Below are 20,208 nucleotides of genomic sequence, written 5' to 3'. Positions count from 1 at the left end.
AAGAAGAAGAAGAAGAAGAAGAAAAACACACCCGAAAAACAAGAAACCACTCTAGCAAAAATGCTTTCAGAAGAGGGGAGGAGGTGGACAAAGAGTGGATATTTAAAAGGTAGAGGAGGTTTGCAGGGCACAGTTAACATTGTCTGAGTTTACACAAAGGCTCTCCTGCCCTGTGCCTGTCACACTGTGTCACAGGGAAGGATGAGGTAGGATTTGTGCATTCCAAGTGTTTACAGCATGAGTGCTGCCATACTGCAACACTGGTCCATTTCAAACATCATTAGCATAACAGTTCCAAGAGCTGCTGCAAAGTGACATCTAGAGTACCCTGCCATGCAAAGGAGCATCTCTGAGGAAGGGGCATTTGTCTCTCTGCACATGAAGACATGCAGACAACCATGACAGACTGGGGAGCAACAGCACACTGCAGGCAAAGGACAAATGCTGACTTTGGGCTGTTTCCAGAAGTGTCACCCTTATCTCCCAGGCAGTTAGGTTAGACTCCCAAAGGAGATTAGAGGAGGTAAGAGAAAGAGGAACAGAAGAAAATTTATTTCTCTCTTGCTTGCCATTAATGATCCCTCTTATGCTAAGCCACACATTAGCACTGGCAGATGACACAGAAAGGTCTGGGAAGAGAAAGGCAGGTGCACTTCCAGCAGGAGCAGAGGTGCGTGATCAGAAAGAGAGGCAGCTGCCCCCACAGCCCTCACTGGTGCAGAAAGGCAAGGGAACTTGCATGAAGCCCAGAAGTCAACAAGACCTGGTACTTGCAAGGACACAGGCTGGTATCCAGTGGCCTACATTACTAATAGCTCTCCTTTCCTGTACAGACCTCTAATCATCTAAGGTATTCACAGCCCCCTCAACAAACACACCTTGATCCTGAGTAGCAATAAGTGCACAGCAGTTTCCCCACATCTAAAAGCGATCAGGTGGCACAATGTAGCATCTGTGGGATATGTCCTCCAGAGGTGTAGCTAGTCAGCTTCAAAAGCAAAAGAAAAAAAATCCTTCTTATTACAGGAGAAAGGGCCAGGTGTAGCAGCAGCTGGAATTTCAGCCATCAGAGACAGTGTCTTGGCATTACGCGGTCATTCCCCTGCTTTAGACTGCCTTTGACAATTGCTTGTTGCTGCCTGTTCTAGCTTTGATCCAACGCCATCATAAGCAGAGTTAGAAATGAAAGACAGTTGTGGGGGTGGGATGCAGCAAGAAGCATTTCCTTTCCTCACGAAAAATTTCTTTGCCTCTAAACCCAACCAACCTTTTCCAGTGCCCAGAACACGTTTGCAGGTGAAGACATTAACCCTTTTCTCTCAGAGGGGCCCCAGGGTCAGGGAACAGCGAAGGTCATAAATACGAAAATACACCATGACCAACAGCTACAAGCACCAGCCAAGGACTTATCTGGCCTGGAACTAAGAAGATCAGTACACAAAAGGTTATTTAAGCTTTAAATCCTTTTGTAGCATGTTCCATCTCTCAGCTGTTGGAGAAAAAGACCACCTACCCAAGGGAAGAGAATACCACAGACATTGCACGCACCGCCATGCACCAGCTAAATAAACTGAGGCCTTAAACAGCACCAAATACCAACATTAAGGATCCTGTAGTTTTAAAGAACGTATCTTAAGCATCACTCTCCCCTGCATCATTGCATCATTTTTTGATAGAGAAATTGTCTCAGTTATGCTCGTAGCAATACGTCCTTGCCATGTTCAGCCTCAGGTCAGATTCTACAGGTCAGACTCTGTCCCTTCATGATCATAAGGAAAGGGTAAACACCTAACTAGGAGGCAGAGTCTGGCTTCAGCTGCATGACATTAACTGGACACACTGGATACAGGAGGAGTCTTTCAGTCCTGGGTAACTCAAAGATTTTGAGTTTCCACACCACACTCCCAGTTCAGGAGTGTTCAGCAGGAAGACAACATGCACAAGCCCCAAATCAGCACTTCCCTCCAACATGGTTGCTAGCAACCACTGGAAGCTTTAATAAACAGTCTAAAGCTTTGCTGGGAAGAACAGTTTATGGAGAAGTCGAGATCTTCAAGGACAACTCCATATTCTTTCACTATGAATGATCACATCAAGCTTCACATGCCAGTTTCCCAGCAGTTCTCCTCACCCAGCCTCCTGCTCTGCATGTGCTGACGAGACTTCCAGCTCACGCACAGATCCCCAGGGTGGAAAAACCCCAGTGGCATGGTGCATTCCAGCTGTGACAGGCGAACAGGGAAGAATAAGTTTGACACTGCAGCCATTGCAACAGAGGCCCAGTGGCCTAGATTGCCTTGGCTTTTTTATTTGCCTGTCACTCAGGCTTTGACATTATTGAAAGATCAAACTCCGTTGTGCCTGTTCATTACCTTAATCCTATTTTCTCCACAGCTTTATTATCTCTTCAGGCTTCCTTGGGAAAGCCTGTCAAAGAGGCTGGGGCAGGGGGAGAGGGTTGCCAACCTCTTCACTCCTGTCAGATGCCTCTATTGAAGAATCATCAGCAGATTTGATGGGCAGGGGTATCACAGCGCAGCCTGTATCCTTCTGGAGCACACCAAGGGAACCACTGGATTAGGTAACCAAGAAACATTTGCCACTGCTAAAACAGTAGGGCTGTCTTTCCCACTCTAGCCCAGCCTTTGCAGGATGCATCTTCTGCCAACTCTTCACTTTTATTACTTCAGAGGAAAGGAAATAAAGTGTTTTATATTTATATTTGATGTAGTTGACTCAGACAATCTAAATTACCTAAGCTATAGATTAGCAGACAATTGTCCTCAGACCAACTCTGAATCCACACCAATCTCCTTCTACCCTCCTTTTCCCAAATACAGCCCTGGTGACAACCCTTGGGCCCCTTCTGTCATTGTTCCCCTCCCAGACCTTACCAGCTCTCCTCAATCCTGACAGCACTGCCTTGATAATCTGTCCTGTGCCACTCCTACATAGAGCATACCAGTTCTGGAAAGCTGAGCTGCCGTTCAATAATCCTGCCAAATATTTGCTATCTGTCCATCATTACACAAGGACCCTCAGGCTAAGAGTTTCAAATTTGTCAGCAGTTGAGTCTCACGTCAGGATTTGAGCCCAACATTTCCCCAGTCATTAAGGTCAGCACCTTTACCAGACAGGAACTACTCAGTGGCCCCAAATCAGAGGCCACAGCAATTAACCTCCAATGCTTATTAAGACAGAGAGAAGACAACATGCCTAAATCACTTCAGTAGATAACCTGTCGCCACCCTCACCTCCCTGAGCTGCCAGAAACACCAGCCCGGAAAAGATGGCTGTACAGCCCGCATTCACATTTGGCTTCTCAACACCGCGGACAAGTTTGAAAACGGAAGGACACAGGGTAACTTCACTCCCCTCTGGCTTGAACTGATGCATCAACTGAGATGGAGCAAAGGAAGGTGTAATGGGAATGCTCTGACTGTATTTGGATCGTAAGAAGAAACCAAATAAAACAAGAGTATCTTCATTAGATACCAAGGATTACTGTGCCATAAATTGGAGAGAAATGTGGAGCTGCACCATACTGAACCAAAATCACTCCATCACACACCTTTCTACACGTTGCCCTCACATCTCATATTTCATAGAATCACAGAACCCTTAGATTTGGAAAGGACCTTTAAGGGTCATCTAGTCCAACTCCCCTTCAATGAACAGGGACATTCACAGCTTGATCAGGCTGTTCAGTGCTTTATCCAGCCTGGCCTTGAGTGTCATATTTAAACATCTTTTGCCCACATATACCAAAGGAACGATCCTATGCCATCTTTAGCCTTCCATTTCCTACTGATATTCACTCTCCCTTGCCAAGTCCTTCCCCATTACCTGGATGCCCACTCACCTCTCGAAGTCCCAGATTCTCAGAGGTGACGTGTGTCCACAGCAGGCAGTTCCTGTCACAAATGAGCTGTTTAAAAACAAGCAAACAGAAACAATTACCAATCCTTAAGTTATGAAGAAAGGGTGAGCAAGACAGAGAAAATGGGCTACAAGGCACACTTGAATTTTGGCTTGAGACTATTTCAGCATGTTCCACTGAATTTCACAAGGGCAGGTTGCAGAAGAGGGAGAGATGCTCTGAAGCTCCGTCAGTGTAGCTGGGCTGAGCTTTCCAGCTGAAGCAGGTCAAAACTGCAGAGAACTGGCACGACATAAAGATGTATTTGCATGTGTGGATGGAAAGCCTAAACCAGGAGCAGCTGTAAATTGCAATGACATTTTCAAAACAGCACATACTTGGGACATTTCGTATATAGTCAGGGCTATAAGCTGCAGAAAAACTTCATGGAAAATTCCCCATTACTTTTCAATTCATGTCTTGTGCCTGTGTGTTGGCAGCTTCCCAGCACAATCATGAATTGGCTGCAGCATCACAGACCTAACAAACCACAGAATAGAGGTCTCCAGTCCAGCGCCTGTTCAAAGTGAGGCCAATTTCAAAGCTGGATCAGGATGCCCTCTCTAGTACACAACAGCCTCTGCTAGAGGCAGCAATATTTTGCTTAGTTCACACTTTCTAGCAGGTCCGTCACAAAGTCCTCTTTGGGTGATGCCATGTCCCTGCTGCATATGCTCAGTCCAGAGACTGGCTAACAGTCATTGGCTTCAAATTAACTGATAAGAGAGGATCAAATCTCCAAACTCAAGCAGCAGGAACATGGGTGCTACAGCTATCCACATCACACTGCTTGTTTTGTGCCAGCTTCCAATACTCAGCGTAAAGAAGAGAAACAGACTCATACAAAGATTTCTAAGTAAGCTATAAATGATCTCTCACAAAAGCCATATTTACTACAGCTGCTGAGAATAAGATGTCAAAACTAAGTTTAAGTCACTGCAACGAGGATAGCACAAATGCAGGAAGTGCAGCCTGCTTTCAAAAAAAGCCAACTTGCTGCTTTGCCTAAACATGACATAGGGGATGACAGCTCAAAGTAGAAAGCAAAATAAGAAAATAAATATGTAATGTCTGCAAAAATAGCAGTTTTAAAACATTTCATTGATTCTTCCTTCGGAAATCAAAAGGTGTCTCCAAGATTCTAATGTAGCAGGAATGGATTCTTCCATGGACCATGACTTCTGCGAGAAGCACTCCTACCGGCATTACATGGCATCCAGCAGCAAACATGCACTCAACTTGATTAAAGCCAGAGTAGAGCCATGTGAAAGAAGGGCAAGAACTCAGTACTCTTTCTACTTCCAGTTCCATGTTTTAGCTGAGCAATTGCTTTCTCCAAGTCACAGAATCATTAAGATTGGAAAAGACTCTTAAATCATCTATTCAACCCACCATCACCATGCCCATTAAACCATATCCCTCAGCGCCCTATCTCCTCATTCCTTGATCACCTCAGGGATGGTGGCTCCATCACCTCCGCGGGCAGCCTGTTCCAATGTGTAAACAATTCTTTCTTAAAATAAGTCTTTCCTAATATCCAACCTGAAATCACAAGGCTGAAGCAGTACTGCCAAGTATGTTGATCAGAAGAGGCAGACAGCTATCACCTGCAGCATTCTGCATTTGGAAACAAGGTTTCAGCTCAATACCTGCCTTCCCTCCACCAAGAATGAAATATTCCCCTCTTGCAAACATCTCCTGTCTCAGAGGAAACAAGCTAAAAAGACTCATTCTGACAGCTCACGAGCCGTACCCCATGTCTGGAAAGCAGCACTTATGTCAGGGAGTCCCTCATCTACAAAGCTAGGTGTTGGATTCTGTCCCTCCCTTCCCAAGCATAATCCATTAATAACTACTAAAGCCAATTACCGTGGTTAGAAACATAATAGCAGTCAGGGAGTCAGTCAAGCAGGCAATTGGGTGCTTAAGATTTTTCTTTTGGGGGACAAACTGACTTTGTCCCAGCAGAGAACGCCCTCACGTGGGAGACAGACCCCTTTGTGCAGAAGGTATGCAGCAAGGCTTTGATGGTCGTCACAGGTCTAAATTAGCATGGAGGCACACCAACAGGGAGAAAAAGGTGGGAGGAACGGCAAGGTCTAATCCCTGCTCATGCTGTCAGTCCTGGACTTCAGCTTTCCCTCCTCAATTCTTACCCGCAACACCCACCCCACCCAAAAAAATAGTATTAGATGAAGAGATTTCTCTTCAGCATCACATACAGGCCTCAGGGCCACAAACAAGTCTCTTCTGGGTAAAGCTGCTTCCATTTAGTCAAGAAGAATTTTGTCTCATACTTCAGCAGGATCAGGTTTGCTGGCCTTATCTTTAACAGGCTGGAGCCCATTAGCAAGCAAAGATAAGACTTCTCCCAGAAGTGCTGGGCATCTTCACTGCCAGGATTAGAGAGCAGCATTCACAAGACTTGCGCAAAGAAGCAGGGCAAATGGGTAACTGACAAAGCCCTGGAGCAAATGGAACCGGAAAGCTGCATCCCCAGGTATGATACAGGGCCCCTCACCTTGAGTCTGGTCTGCAGACAGTTTCAGTTTCAGACCTCCCAAAACAGGAGCCTCATAGAGGTGACAGCTTCACACCAAGCAGAAGGGCAACACAAGTATGATTTGGTAGGTCTGAAACAATATGCAAATTGGAGCTATGGATGTTCAAAGCCTCTGAAAACAGAGCTCAAACCTACCACCAGGTTTGCTTCCTTCAGTTTACCTTTAGCAAGGCTTTTTGTTCTAGGAAGTACACGGCATGCAGCTAGTGAACTAGAAAAGTCCAACCTCTTGACAACTGGTATGGCCAGCTGCCCAAGACAAATAACTCAAACTGAGTTGCTCTGAAAAACTGGTATGCAAGAAAAACAGCTGAAGACTTACTAGCTTAGTAAATGTCCTTTATTTTGCCTTCCAGTGCTTCTCAGAGTCAGAAACTGAAGAGAGACTAGACTGGAAGAAGAAAACAGAAGATAACTTACATGTGTTACCACATGGATGATCCATGTCTCAAGTATATTACTGGTGTATGCAGACACTGACCAGATAATCCACCCACCACATAAAAACTGCTGTGTTCAAGTTTCAGATGGGCTAGAAGATGCAGAGACTCCTTCCCCGCTATGCTTTCCTCTGTCTTGTGAAAATTGTTGTGTACCATGACTATAGCCTCCCTCCAACCCTCTAATGGAAAAATACACAACGTAGTAGGACTTCAGTCTCTTCTCCCAGATAACCAGCAATAGACCGAGAGATGATGACCTCAATCTGCAAGGGAAGGTTCAGGTTGGATAGTAGAAAAAAATTCTTCTCCAAAAGAGTGGTCAAGCATTGGCACAGGCTGCCCAGGAAGATGGTGGAGGCACTGTCCCTGGAGGTATTCAAGAAACGTGTAGATGTGGCACTTAGGGATATGGTTTAGTAGGCATGGTGGTGATGGGTTGACAGTTGGACTTGATGATCTTAAAGGTCATTTCCAACCTTAATGATTCTATGATTCTCTGACTTCCACAGCGGCATGCACTGTTTTCAGAGGGATTCCTCAGTAGCTAAAACCAGGAAAGCCAGCATAGTAGTACAGCTGCGACAATCCCATGTCTGCTCCTAAAATACTAGCTCCATCCCACTTACAGCATCTCTCTTTACCCCATGCTGGAAAGACGCATTGCCAGATGTGGTTGAACCAGTGGGAAAGAGGGAGCTGTACATCAGTCTTTTTTAAAAGGTGCTGTTTGTCATAAGGCTTGAAAATAGTCTCACATCCTACATAAAGCTTTCTCACTGAAACCAATCTTCAGAGTATGCCTGAGCTGAGAATCCTGTAATGCAAAGTCATTGAAGGAACTTGGGTAAAAAAAGGTCTTTTTCATCCTCTTCTCAACTCCCAGTGTGCCCAAGGTTTGCACCCTCTCCCTGTACTGTAAACAGATTTGTTTCCCAAGTCCTATTCTGCTGTTTGGAGATTTTGAACCCAGAATCTGCCTGACACGTGCAAGAGACTGTTCCTTTCTCCTTGCATGCTCCCCCACCCTCTGGAATTGGACATCGTTGTTCCATTTTGGAGACTATTATATACAGAGACTCATCGGACCGGGAAACAAAGAAGTTATTACTTGACAGAGCCCTGCAGCTGGGAATGTAGAAGGCGGGGGGGAGAGGTGGGGAGCATTGAGGGAGATGGGATGGGGGGACTAGCAGCAGCGCTAGGAAAAGTGACCAACGGAAAGGACTGCTCCGAGATGGGAAACATCCTTTTGAAAAAGTCTCAAGTTGGATGAGAAAAGAAGGAGAAGAGAAAGGAAGTCCAAAATGGAGAGTGGAACAGAGAAGAGAAAGCAGTTGGTGCTGCTGGTGCCGCAGGTTAAACACACGGGTCTCTGGGTTTGTGTAGCCTTTGATTCAGCACTGACACGCTTTGGCAAGGGAGGCCACCAGAGCTGTCAAATCCTTCACCAACGTGCCCATCAATTGTATTCAGCTCTCCCCGACCCGCACTGGCATTTTAATTACTGTTGGGTAAACTAATTTGTACAAATGAAGGCAACTCTGCCTAATAGAATATGCAAGCTCTCTGACCTCTGACAGGCGATGACACAAGATACAAAGGAGGCAGAGGAAGGCTTTTTATCAGAGCCTTATTACTCTCTATTACTCCAATTAGTTAAGCTCCAGTGCTCCTAATTGGGGGAAAAAATTGCAATTAAATCAATTTTTGATGGGCTGAAAGTGGGTTACCGAACCGCCCTGCCTGTGAAACACTGATATTATAGCAACAAAGGTCAAAGTCTTTGTCGGCACCTGTGGGGCCCCCACCTCCCCTCTCCAAGCCCCTCTGTGCCCCCCCAACACACGCATGCAGCTCGCTAAGGCGAATCATTAGAACATGTCATGTCTTATCGCAGTCGCCAGCATCCCGCTAACCTCATCAGTTGACATCATTAAGGAAGGTAACTCCTCCAGCATGAATACAGTGCTAAGGTCACACAAACTTGATGGAGCCCCTGCTGAAGAGCCCAGGAGGCTGCAGAACAGATGTAACAGTAACAACGTTCTCAAGGGGAGAGAAGGGGGTATAAAACCGCACAGTGAATTTCAGCACCTCCAGCACTAGGCTGCTCTGACAGAGCAGATGAACACAACAGGAGAGAGAGACAGAAACAGTACGTGGAAGCAGGTGCTCTTTCCCTAGAAGCATCTCACTTGAAGAAAAAGTGCAGCATCAGTTTTTATGGGCAAATGTACAAAAAGTCCCATGCACCTTTCACTCAGGCAACGCTAGATGAAGCCAAGATTGGGTGTGCACATATTCCTGTTGCTGCCCCTTCACATCCAATGGTATATACAGCCCCACACAAATTCCACTAGCTACTTCGTCCTTCTTGCAGGATAACCAGAAAATTGAACCAAGTAGAAGTCAGTCGGGACAGCTGTATTATATGCTGACAACTTAGTAACAATAAACTAAATAAAAAATTGGCAGGAAGGGCAGTCACACTGAAAGTCTGGCCATTACTAACAGGCCAAAATAATGACTTCACAGAACAGCAAGTGTGGGGAGTTGAAGTCTATTTAGAAGAAGATGGGACTAAAAAGGCTAAAGAGGCTGATGACATTTAACTGTACAAAACCTGAAATAGCAAGTGCAAGTTGCATTCAGTTTCCCTGCAATATCACTCAGGCTTTTGACTGTAGACTAATTCTTCCCATGCTCCTCAGCCCTCAAGAGCCTTGCTGTCCTTGTCCCAAGTACTGTACTCCTCCTGCATTCTGCCATGCAGTGCTCCAGATCCAGACCTTCAGTGCAAGGAAAAGAAGACAAGATGCACCACACCAACTTAAATGTTTCCTATCTGCATTGCTGGCTGCTTTTCTAGGCTCAAGGGTATCCACCCTTTACCTTGCCAAAGTCTAGTTTCAGCAGTTTGCTTGTGATAATCTGCTCAGGTCCCTGACTGCTAATCCAAACTTATCATAAAAAGAACTTCTGGGGTGCTCCAGAGCTGAGCTTACATTTGGGCTCAAGTGCTTGCATACATGTAAAATATTCCTGTATTTCAACTCAATAACAGGACTGAGTTCACCTGAGCAACAGAGACCCACAGCTGCATAAGCCTCACCTTTGTTCAGCACTGAATAATGTTGCCAAAGAGAACCTGCAGCTGGAGGCAAACGACCAGACTTGTTCCACAAACAGACTAGAAAGTGTTGGCATGTTTGCTGTTGCTTCCTTCAGCCTCGTGTGCATGCCATAGTGTGTCCCAAGGCATCAGCCAGCTCGGGGTTGAACTCTGTTCCAGATATGCATCGTAAATAGCACACAGAGAAGCTACAGAAGAGCTCTGCCTAGTCCTCATGGATACCCCACCAGGGTCTCAGCACAGAAAGAAAAGAAAATGTGTAAATATGACTACACGAACACCTCAATGTTTGAAATAGGAATTGCTGTGTTCTGGCAAGAAGACCAGTGACACAGGCACCAGCAGACAGGCCAATAACTCATTTACATGTTGCCTTGAGCCCCAAGTGGACAACTGGAAAGCGGTCCCCAGAAAGACGGCATTTGCATTTTGTACTGAAGGGCACTGTAAAGAAGCTGGGTTGAAACAGAGAAGGCTCACATTTGAGGCAGAACTTCAGCACATTTAAGAGAAGAAACGCTCACGTCATTGTCTCCCACATCATTTACTGTATATCTCAGAGCAGAGAGAAGGTCAGCTCCAGCCCTCTCTCTTGGCTTCTACCTTCATGTCTTCCTCTAGACTTCAGAGACGTGCAGGCTGGAGGATATAATAAGCCTTTTGTATCTCCAAAGATCCAATTCCTGGCATAGCAGAAGAATTCCCCTCTACTCCAGCAAGTTCATTATTAGCTGGTACCCAACCTGGACACCTCCACCCTGCAGTCACTGCTTTTCAGTCTTTATACCTTTGCAGGCGTAAAATACTTACTAACGTGGTATGTCCAATACTCTTCCATTACCCTTCCTCCTTCCCCAGACTCAGGGTTTACCAGGCATGGAGTGGTTGGTCTGTACACAGGTTTCTGTATGAGAACTTCCTGCATTCTCAAACCCCAATCAGTGCTCAAATTTTTACAGTTATCACAGAGAGGGGGGGAAAAAAAGAAGAAGAAAAAAAAAGAAAAAAGAGAGATTCCTTAACTAAAGAAGTATTACAGAAGACTCACTTCAGTTTATCAGCAACCAGAACAAAGCCTTACAGGGCATTTTTACTTCTCAGAAGTCAAAACTTTATAAAGGCAAAGAAAGGTTCTACTAAGGTTACATTGACACTTTGAGGAGTTTGTGGTGAAATAACCACAGCTGGTATCTGGAGAGCTGTGTGCTTCTCCCTCCAACACCACTTAGTCATCTGCAGCAACCTCTTCCCACACTCTACTCTTGCCCTCCTCCTTGGAGCAGCCAGTCAGAACTTGCAGAATACACAATATTGCTGCTAGGTACCCACCACATAGCAGGCCCTACCCTCAGACTACAGCACATGCCATTAGCAATACAGCACAAGGGAAGTGCAAGGCAACTTCACAAGGTCTCCAACTTTGCTCAGTACATTGGTTTTTTTGACCCAATTGAACGTGGTCCCTGTATGAGATACATGCAAAGGTCTTAGACGCTGGACACCACCCGCTCCTGGAATAAGGCAGGGCACCTATGGATCATCTCAGGCAGATCTCAGCTCTCACCCACCTGCACTTTTACCACTAGCCTTCATGTCCTATTCCAATCACCTCCCTGTGGCTCAACACCTTTATTCTTTCCCCCTAGCACCCATAGGGCAGACACCTGACCCTCATCCTCCCTGGAACCCACATCTCCCTGAAGCCCAGTCCTCTGGGCCCACACACAGCCTTACAAGAAGCCCTGAACTCTGGCCCTGGCTTTCTCAAAGCCTGCCCAGGTGTAAAGCTCCAGTGATTCCTTTTTCTTTGCCATTTTCCCTTCCTCCTCTCTTTCCCCCTATCCCCACCAACACTTTTGGGCCACACAGTGAGCCAGGAGGTTGGAGCACACGAGGACCACTGCAGCAGTCATGCTGTTTCTGCTCCCCCTTCATCCCAAGACAATTTCTAAGAGCTATTTCTTATCCTCCCCTCCATGAAATGATTTCAGTTAATTGCCTGGTGGGAATCACTTATAGGTGCAGGAGACTCTCCCCTCAACACACACCCTGGCCCCTAATTGGCTTATTGAAGTTTTAACGGGGCTTTCACCTGGAGAAGCTGGTAATTATTCCCTTCATTCCCCTGTTGCTTGTACCTGTAGCTTCACACTTGGGGCCTGCCTGGCTCCACAGGGGGGGGCTTTGTTCCCTCTTAACTACAGGCCCCACACAAATGCGCCCAGCAGCAGGAGAACACAGCAAAGTGGTAATTTTCAGCCCAGCGTAATTAGCCAAGGTTCTTTCAGCCCAAACTGCTGAATGGGGAGGGGGCTGCCAGGGAGGGTGTGCCATGTGGGAACGGTGGGACAGGAGCTGCTCTCAACAGGAGGACAAAGGCCTCTCGGGGGGCTGCGGGCTGGGGTGAGGAGGAGGGGGTTGCAGCCTGGTGGTATAGTGGAACATGCACGACACGCATCTTCCCCTCAGTCTGCATAATGGGGCAGTGTGGGATGCTAAAAAGGGGTAAAAGGAGAAAAGAAATCCAACGATGCACATCTGAAGAGCTGCAACGCATGACAGATTCTTGAAGGCTTGGCATAGAGTCCACTACCAGAAAAGGATTTCTCAGTCTTTGCACTGAGATTACGAAAGGTAAGAGGCTTCGGGAAAGAAAACTGGATATCATAGGTCCCAGACAGGATAGAAAGAACCGTTCCAAGAACAGATCCTCTAGCACATGTACCCAGAGTCAGGCAACAAGGAGAACCAGGAGGACAGGCTCCACGTTCCCTCATTGCTAAGCCATTTCCCATTAGCAAAGCAAAATCACTTTTCATAGTGGGATCTCAGTTATGCTAGCTACCTTTCTGTTAAGAGCCTTTGGTTCTGCAAAACCTACCAGAAAATATAATTTTCTGCTTGTAGAGTGGCCAAACCACCTGGCTTGCAGTGCATTTGCTCCTGTGCCACACCAGAGTGTTTACCCATTTGGCATCTGTGTCATCTATGTGTTCTTTGAATTATTATGGCTCTCTTCGGGATAGAAATATCCGTTTTAATTGGTCAACTCTAGGGCTGTAGACAAGTTAAACCTGTTCAGCTGACTTAGTGATTGCACCTCCAATGCAATAAGGTTTGGATTTTTGGGTTTGTTCTTTTGCTTTATTTTTGTTGACGAATTGTATTTTGAACAACCTCTTCTTGTGCCCCTTACAACTGCAGTATTCTACTGAAAAACAAGAATTGTCCCAATCTTAAAGCTCAGTCCTTAATCGGCAATGAGGAGTATGAGGTAAGAAGTCAAGTGAAAACAAGCCCATCATAGCACCAGTTACATAGGAGTACTGAGCAAGCCCTCAGAGTTAACACAGTCACAGCAATCACAACTAAAAGGAAGAGACTTGATAAGTAGCAAGGAGACAGGCAGCACAGCTCCTAGGGCACAGACCCATTGCATCTGAGCTGTCTAGAACTATACCTAACTGTGATCAAATACCATAGCAGGCTGCAAATTGGAGAAGCAGGTTGTATGATTCCACCCCAAAATATTCTGGTTTCTTCTCAGCTTATATACATCTTTCACCTTTTACTAAAGATTCCAACAGAAAGGTCTAGTTCTGAATTTCAATTCAAGTTTTTTCAGCTTCAAAGTATTTGCTGCGGGGATGAGTTCAGCTAGATACCACGTGTCCTCATTTCATCAACACTCTAGACTTTTTCCTTAAAAATAATCTTCAACACTTCTGAACAAAATATGCTTGACATGAAATCAATGCCAGCATATGAGAAACAGGAACCAGAAATAAATGCAAGCAGATCCAAGCTGACCAGGGCAGTTCCAAGGCTGCACAAAGAAATCTACCAAAGAGTTGCAACACCAGTGGAAAAAGATATGTAAAACCTTACAGAATCTCTTCTTGAAACTCACACTCTACCACAAGGGGAGATGTAAGAGCGATTTAAGTAAAGGCTCCAGTTGTCATCACTGGTGAAAAGTCTAGATACACACCAATGAGCAGCAAATGTTTGAAGAATCATGATGCAAAGCAAGAAAGGCTCTGCTATTTTAGAAATATCTCCTTTCTATTTCTTAAGCTTCATGACTGCCAAAGCCAATCCCAATACATTTTCAGACGTGACTGGCAGAGTTTTCAGAAACAACTATTATTTAAAAAAAAAAAAAAGCATATATAATCAGAGCTTATCTAAGCTTTTCCATTAGAATATATGACAGAAAATGACTTTTCAATAAGCCAGCAATCCTTGCATGCCAGGGAGCTCAGGGGGAGGGGTGAATCCTTTCAAGTTTGCCAGAACAACTAAAACCCAAGAATGTTTCAGTTTAAAGGTAGGGGTGGGAAGGAATCTGTTTTCCTGGTGCCACAAGCCAGGCATTATATTTCTCTTATTCCTTTTCCCACACAGACACACAGCCCAAATCCAAACCTTCCAATTCAGGAGAATTTTGGAAAAAAAATTAGTCAGGACGATTAGGAAAAGGAGGACTTCTCAATCAGCATATATTTTCATCATCTTCTCACAAAGAGTAGTTCTTATTCCACATTACAGAGGCAGGAGCTATACCTGTTCACATTTACAGAGAAAAAAGCTCAATCACTTAAACTCAAATAATTACCAAATCAAGTCAAAATGAGTTATTCTTATCCAGTAGGAGAGGACTGGGGGGAAATACTGCTCAGAGGGTTTTAAGAAGTTAAAAAGCAGGAAAGGTGAAAGGGGAGAAGTGTGTGCACACCACATGCTGCACACAAAGAGGTCCAGGACACTGAGGCATGGAGACACAGGTGCTTTGTGGAGGAGGCGAGCAAAGCCTCATCTGTGTTTAACTGAGCCATGAAATGACTCCTAGAGCTTTCCTGCTCTGATCATTCCAGCCCCAACACAGACACGCTTGCAACAATCTCAGTTCATTTGCCCTAAAAGCTCTGGGCAGCTTTCCTCTTGCCAGCTCTCCACTCTGTGCAACATGATCTGCTTCAGGGTTTTCATGCTAAGCATTTAGAGCACATTAACTGTTTGCCCTAAGTGACCAAGATCCTGGACAAAGCCTCTATACTAGCACATGCTTGGTTTTGGGCAAGCACCAGAGTGAGAAATAAAATCCACCAGAATGGATATCCCCAGCCCAGCATGCAGAAAAATGCACCTAAGGTTTCAATAAACAATCAGGCAACATACTTCTAAAGCATAAGGATATTAAGTGGCTACTTCTGACACAACTCCAGAACTACCCCAAAAAAAAAAACATGTGAAAAAGTTTTGCAGAACCAGAGCTCAAGCCATCATGAAATCAATATACAATAAAACAGGTTTGTAGCACAGGTCGTCAGCTTCAGCTTCTGCAATCACAGGCTGGGTAGGAGGGCAGACCATGAACCACTGAATTTAAATGAGAACTAAGATTAGCCAGGTAAAGATAGGAAAGGGATCAGGCAAAGCAGATGCTGTAGAATCAGGGAAAGGACAAGTCAAGAAGTCAAAATATTGATCCCTCCCAAGAAGGCACAGAAAATGGAATAGGATGGAAAGGTTCACACTGGGAAGAAATCTCTTCTGGCACGCATCTCTTAAGTCTGAAATGGAATGGAGAATTCCCTAAAACAAATCATCCTCTGATGTCAAGAAATACCTGACATGGCTATGAAATACCCCATTGCCCTCTGCCCCTCAGTAAGTTGCTGTCTAGGTGAAGTAGGACAAATGCTGGCAGTCAGTCCTCTAACACTTCAAGGAATAAAAGCTGGGAAGCTCTGGATGCACAGGCAACTCTGCGGGCAGGAGTGTGAAACCACAGTTTCCTCCTTTCCCTTCCATGGCCTGACCAATTCCCACGCATTTTGAGAGTTTAGGAAGCCTCATCCAAAAATACAGGATTAAAAGAACCATTTTTTCTGGCAAGTCCAACACCCACACGAAAAATGCCAGAACCAAACTTGCTCGCATGCCCTCCACTGAAATGACCATTATCAGAAAATCAGTATTTGATTCTGCGGCAAGTTTAGAGGGTCCCAGCTGAAGCTGTCAGTGATCTTTAGCGTGTAGATAAACAAGAACCATTAGTTCAGATTAGGCTGCATCTCTGTGGACTTCAGCCATAGGCTGCACAGAGAGGAAATGCTGAGCTTACCATGTCTCAGGGATGTCCACTTGTGAAGCTCAGTCTTAACTACTAGCAAACGTGATCTTGACCACGTGTACTAATCAACACTCCAAGTAAGACCAAAAACAAGAAGGAAGAGAAAACTAATTCCATCAGACAGTCCCACTCCATCCTCATCCCTCATTAAATCTGTCTGGACAGGGGAAGCAGATCACCACACAAAGCACAGGTGCAAAACTCAAGACAGCTGCACCTGGAAGCAGAAACCAAGCATGGCAAAAGTAGCAGTTGCTACTTGGTCCAGCTCAATCTGTAATTGCTTCCTCTGATCAGTCCACTTTTACTCCTTGGTCTCCTTTTCTGCTTTTTTGGGAGTGGAAGAGAAGGGAGGCGTATACACACAAGCACCAGACTTCTTTTTCCCCTTGAAATACAAACAAGCTGTTGGGTTCTAATTTGAAAACTTCTATCCAGCCCTCACAATAATAAATCTCTTGGACTATCAATCACCTTGGTACGGATCTCTCTTCTCAAAGGAAATGGGCTCTCTCTCTCTTCATTAGGTGCCCATGTCTACCAACCATAGCAGAACCTCATTTCAAATCCTCTTTGATGGACAGCTAGAGTTAGAGGAACATATACCTCAATCTCAGAGGAGAGAGGTAAAGATTTACTGATTAGGCAGGACAATGCACATAAAACTGGCTTTAACACCTGACCCAAAAATCGCACTACATCTTGAAATGTCAGGTAATCCATAAAGCTCTGTAAGTATATTCCTCAATAAGGTATGTGCAGAAATGGTGAATGGAATGTCATGAATCCACAACACATCTTTATAGCAAGAAAGTATCTTCTACGGTTGTGTTCCCTGCAGGTGAGAAGGAAGTAAGAGAAGACCTGACAAATCCTAGATAATCAGCTACAGCACACGGGAACAACACTACACAGAGAGAATTGACTTCCCAGTCTGGAATGCTCTCTCAGTGCTCTGAAAGAAAGCCAGTTCTGAAAGATCCTAGTTATTTGGAGAAGCTGAAGCTTAGTAACAGGCAGGAGGCACCCTAGCATGCTGCCTTTTATAGAATATCAGCACACAAGCTAGATGCACAATTGCATAAATTGAGGAGACATTCCCATTCTTCAGAAGAACTAGTCTCCCTTTAAGCCCGCCAACCTCCTCCAATCACTTGTCCCTTTTCAAACTCCTGTCTCACAGGTCCCTCTCAAATCGCTTCTCTACCTCCGCTAGTGTTTCAAAAGCAGGTTGGTTTGCTAATCCAGAGCCAGGCTGTCTCTGATGCATTTGCTCACATTAAACAGTCTTTCAAACAACTTTTGTGAGAACTGAGGGGTCTGGATAGGCCTGGAATAGGAAACAATATACTGATGTGTGCCAGACCTCAAATGGAAGAAGCTCATCTCTGAGCAGTGTTCTCATTTTTAACAGTTCTTCCTCTAGTCTTGAAGATATTCCTGTGGGCAGCACTTTGCTCTGTGCCTCACACTGAAGACACAGAGGATCTTCATACCCGTACTCTTAAAATTCAAGGTATGTCCAAGCTGATTTTCATTCCAGCATTCTACTACCAGAAAGCTCCCAAAGCCATCAAGCAGAGAAAAGGCATAGTTTAACTAAAGGCCTGAGATACACCAGGCTTATGGCAGATTTCATTCTTGAGCACATTTCTACGTGTAGGTTTAACTGCTTTCAACGAAGAGGATGCTAAATGCTCTGCGATTCCCAGCTGGTAAGTGTGACAAGCATGTCTAGGCATGATGAATACAAAGTACCATTTACTTCATCTTTTCAGACAGTACTAAACCATTAGCTGGGGTGTACATAGGAACATGAGGAAGAGGACCGATTTAAAAATGCAGCTTCCAGCTCGACTGCCTCAGGCTTATCTTCTCCAGATGCTGAAGCCAGGAGGTACACTAGACATAACGTATGATTATTTGTTGAATCTAGCAAATGCTTATTTGTGCTCAGAGCTATGGGCACACAGTACATATCAATGAGATTCTAACCTTCAGCTCCTAATGGTCAGACTTTGCAAACTCATATTTACAGGGTCACAATCCGCCCCTACAATTACTGAGTACATCCTCTGTTAGGGTTCAGCCTGGACATAAGTAAAGACTGGTCTTGTAAAGGCTATGGATTTATAAGCTTTGCTATCTCTTGCATACAGGAATTGATTTGTTGCTCAAAAGGAACTGAAGGAGATGCCAAAATTCAGAAGAAAGATTAAGTTAGAGATATGCATTCACGAATTCTGTAAATTCATATTGTCTGCAATCTCCTTCATGGCGTACAGATGACAGAGGCTGCCCAAGATGAAGGCATTGCTGCTGTAAACATCCTCCCACTCACCATTCAAGGAAACACCTTCTGTGCAGACAGGAGCCTTGCCTTTCTGTGCAGACAGGAGCCTTCCCTCAGCACTTTTTTTTTTAAACTACCCAGTGCTTGTATATTCTCCCTCCCAACCTGAAACAGTAAATGCTGTAACTGTAGATTGGCAAAGCAACATACATTACATGCCATGCACGTGAAGCAAGTCTCCTCCTTCTTTTTTTTCCACCTTCCAGTGAGCATATAGTCTTTGTTTTAAATAAAGAAACCATCTCTCTCTACTCCTAATCCAAAGATACAACACTGACATTTTGCCCCTCCAATTCCACCTAAACTATTCTTACAGCCCATTTATATGTAAAGATGTACATATGAAGAACACTCACACATGCCTATTTCTCGGGCTGGTTCAAGGCACTGGAACTGGAGAACTATGCACAAGCCCCAGTGCAGTCACAGGATGTTTTCCACCAGCTCACTCCAAACTCCTCTTGGATACAACAGCTCTAACCATAGGCAGGAACAGACATACATGCCTTGAATAAGTGCTTTGCACAGCATGGTCTTGACATGCAGTTTACAACAGACCTGAATTGACTCTACTGATCTTAACCATAAAATATGTAACCCCATGTTTGGCCTAGTAAATTTATAACTGTATTCAAAATGTAAATGAATAAACAGTAGCATCAGAAAGTTACTGTCACCTGCAGCCTCCTGCAGACTTTTCAGAAAAACTAAGACTAATGTCTCATTTCACATGCAGTCATCCTCTCCTTCACTTCATAAACAGAGAACTGGTGCTCTTCCTGCACTGGAATGAAACTTTCACTCTGATTAATTCAGTGTTCTCTCATTTCTCCTCCAAATATATATAAATATATATAATTTTAGAAGAATGGAGGGCAAGGGGGAATCCCCTAAAGAGGCCCAGTGCTTCCCTCCTTGTAATGAAACCCTGTAATGGAATGCCCTGCACTCCAATTAGGAAGAAATGCTAATTTTCTCCAGTTGAGCACCCCCTCTAGATGTATCTAATTTGTTTCACTGCTTTCATCTCTTCCCTCCATCACATTTTCCTTTAAAGGTTATGATCTGTTTGTGCCCTTCATGCCGCGCCCTGACAAGACACCCCTATGAGAGGTTGCAGGGGCCACATCGCCCTTCCTAACCCCCTTCCCAAACAAAAACCAAAGCCTTTTTTCCCTCCACTGCCTTTTTAAGAAATGCAGAAAGATGAAGGGGAGGAGTAGAGAATTGGGAAGACAATAATTAAAAATAAAAAGTAAGCCCTCTTGCTGACTGTGTTGTTGGTTGTTTCCAACAAAAGGTTAGAGACCTTTGCACCGTGACAAACACCACTATGATCAGTGCCAGGCCAACTGGGAGAAACAGAATCACACAGCTTTCCTACTTCTGCAGGTCTATTTTAGGAACAGCTGACATGCAAGAATACCCTGGTGCAAAAGGTTTTGAAATGCTGAATTGTCTCGCTCCTTGCAGGGCTGGGTAATGCAATCTCTCTCCACCTGCCACAGGGATAGCCTGGCAAGAAAGGACAACAAAAGCTGGCTGAGCTGAGGAGAAGGCCTCAGTACAGTGCTTCCCACTCATCCCTGAAGGGTTACAACTTATTCTGGGAGCAGGGACTTGAGATGGGAAGCGTGGGCCCTGGAATAGCTCCTGCA

General features: G+C 44.9%; 1 protein-coding gene across 1 annotated transcript in view; it reads right to left on the bottom strand.

Moving 5' to 3' along the window:
• Nucleotides 1-20,208, bottom strand: part of FBXW4 (F-box and WD repeat domain containing 4) — a 47,817-nt gene that overhangs the window by 10,599 nt on the left and 17,010 nt on the right. The window contains exons 6-7 of the mRNA XM_031554476.1: nucleotides 6,805-6,873; nucleotides 3,863-3,928 (exon numbers count right to left, since the gene is read on the bottom strand). Of these exons, the coding sequence (XP_031410336.1) occupies nucleotides 3,863-3,928; nucleotides 6,805-6,873 (135 nt within the window). The remainder of the gene's footprint in view (nucleotides 1-3,862; nucleotides 3,929-6,804; nucleotides 6,874-20,208) is intronic.

Source organism: Meleagris gallopavo, chromosome 8, assembly GCF_000146605.3.
Source record: "Meleagris gallopavo isolate NT-WF06-2002-E0010 breed Aviagen turkey brand Nicholas breeding stock chromosome 8, Turkey_5.1, whole genome shotgun sequence".
NCBI classification, from domain to species: Eukaryota; Metazoa; Chordata; class Aves; order Galliformes; family Phasianidae; genus Meleagris; species Meleagris gallopavo.
This window is presented reverse-complemented; position numbering and strand designations above follow the sequence as displayed.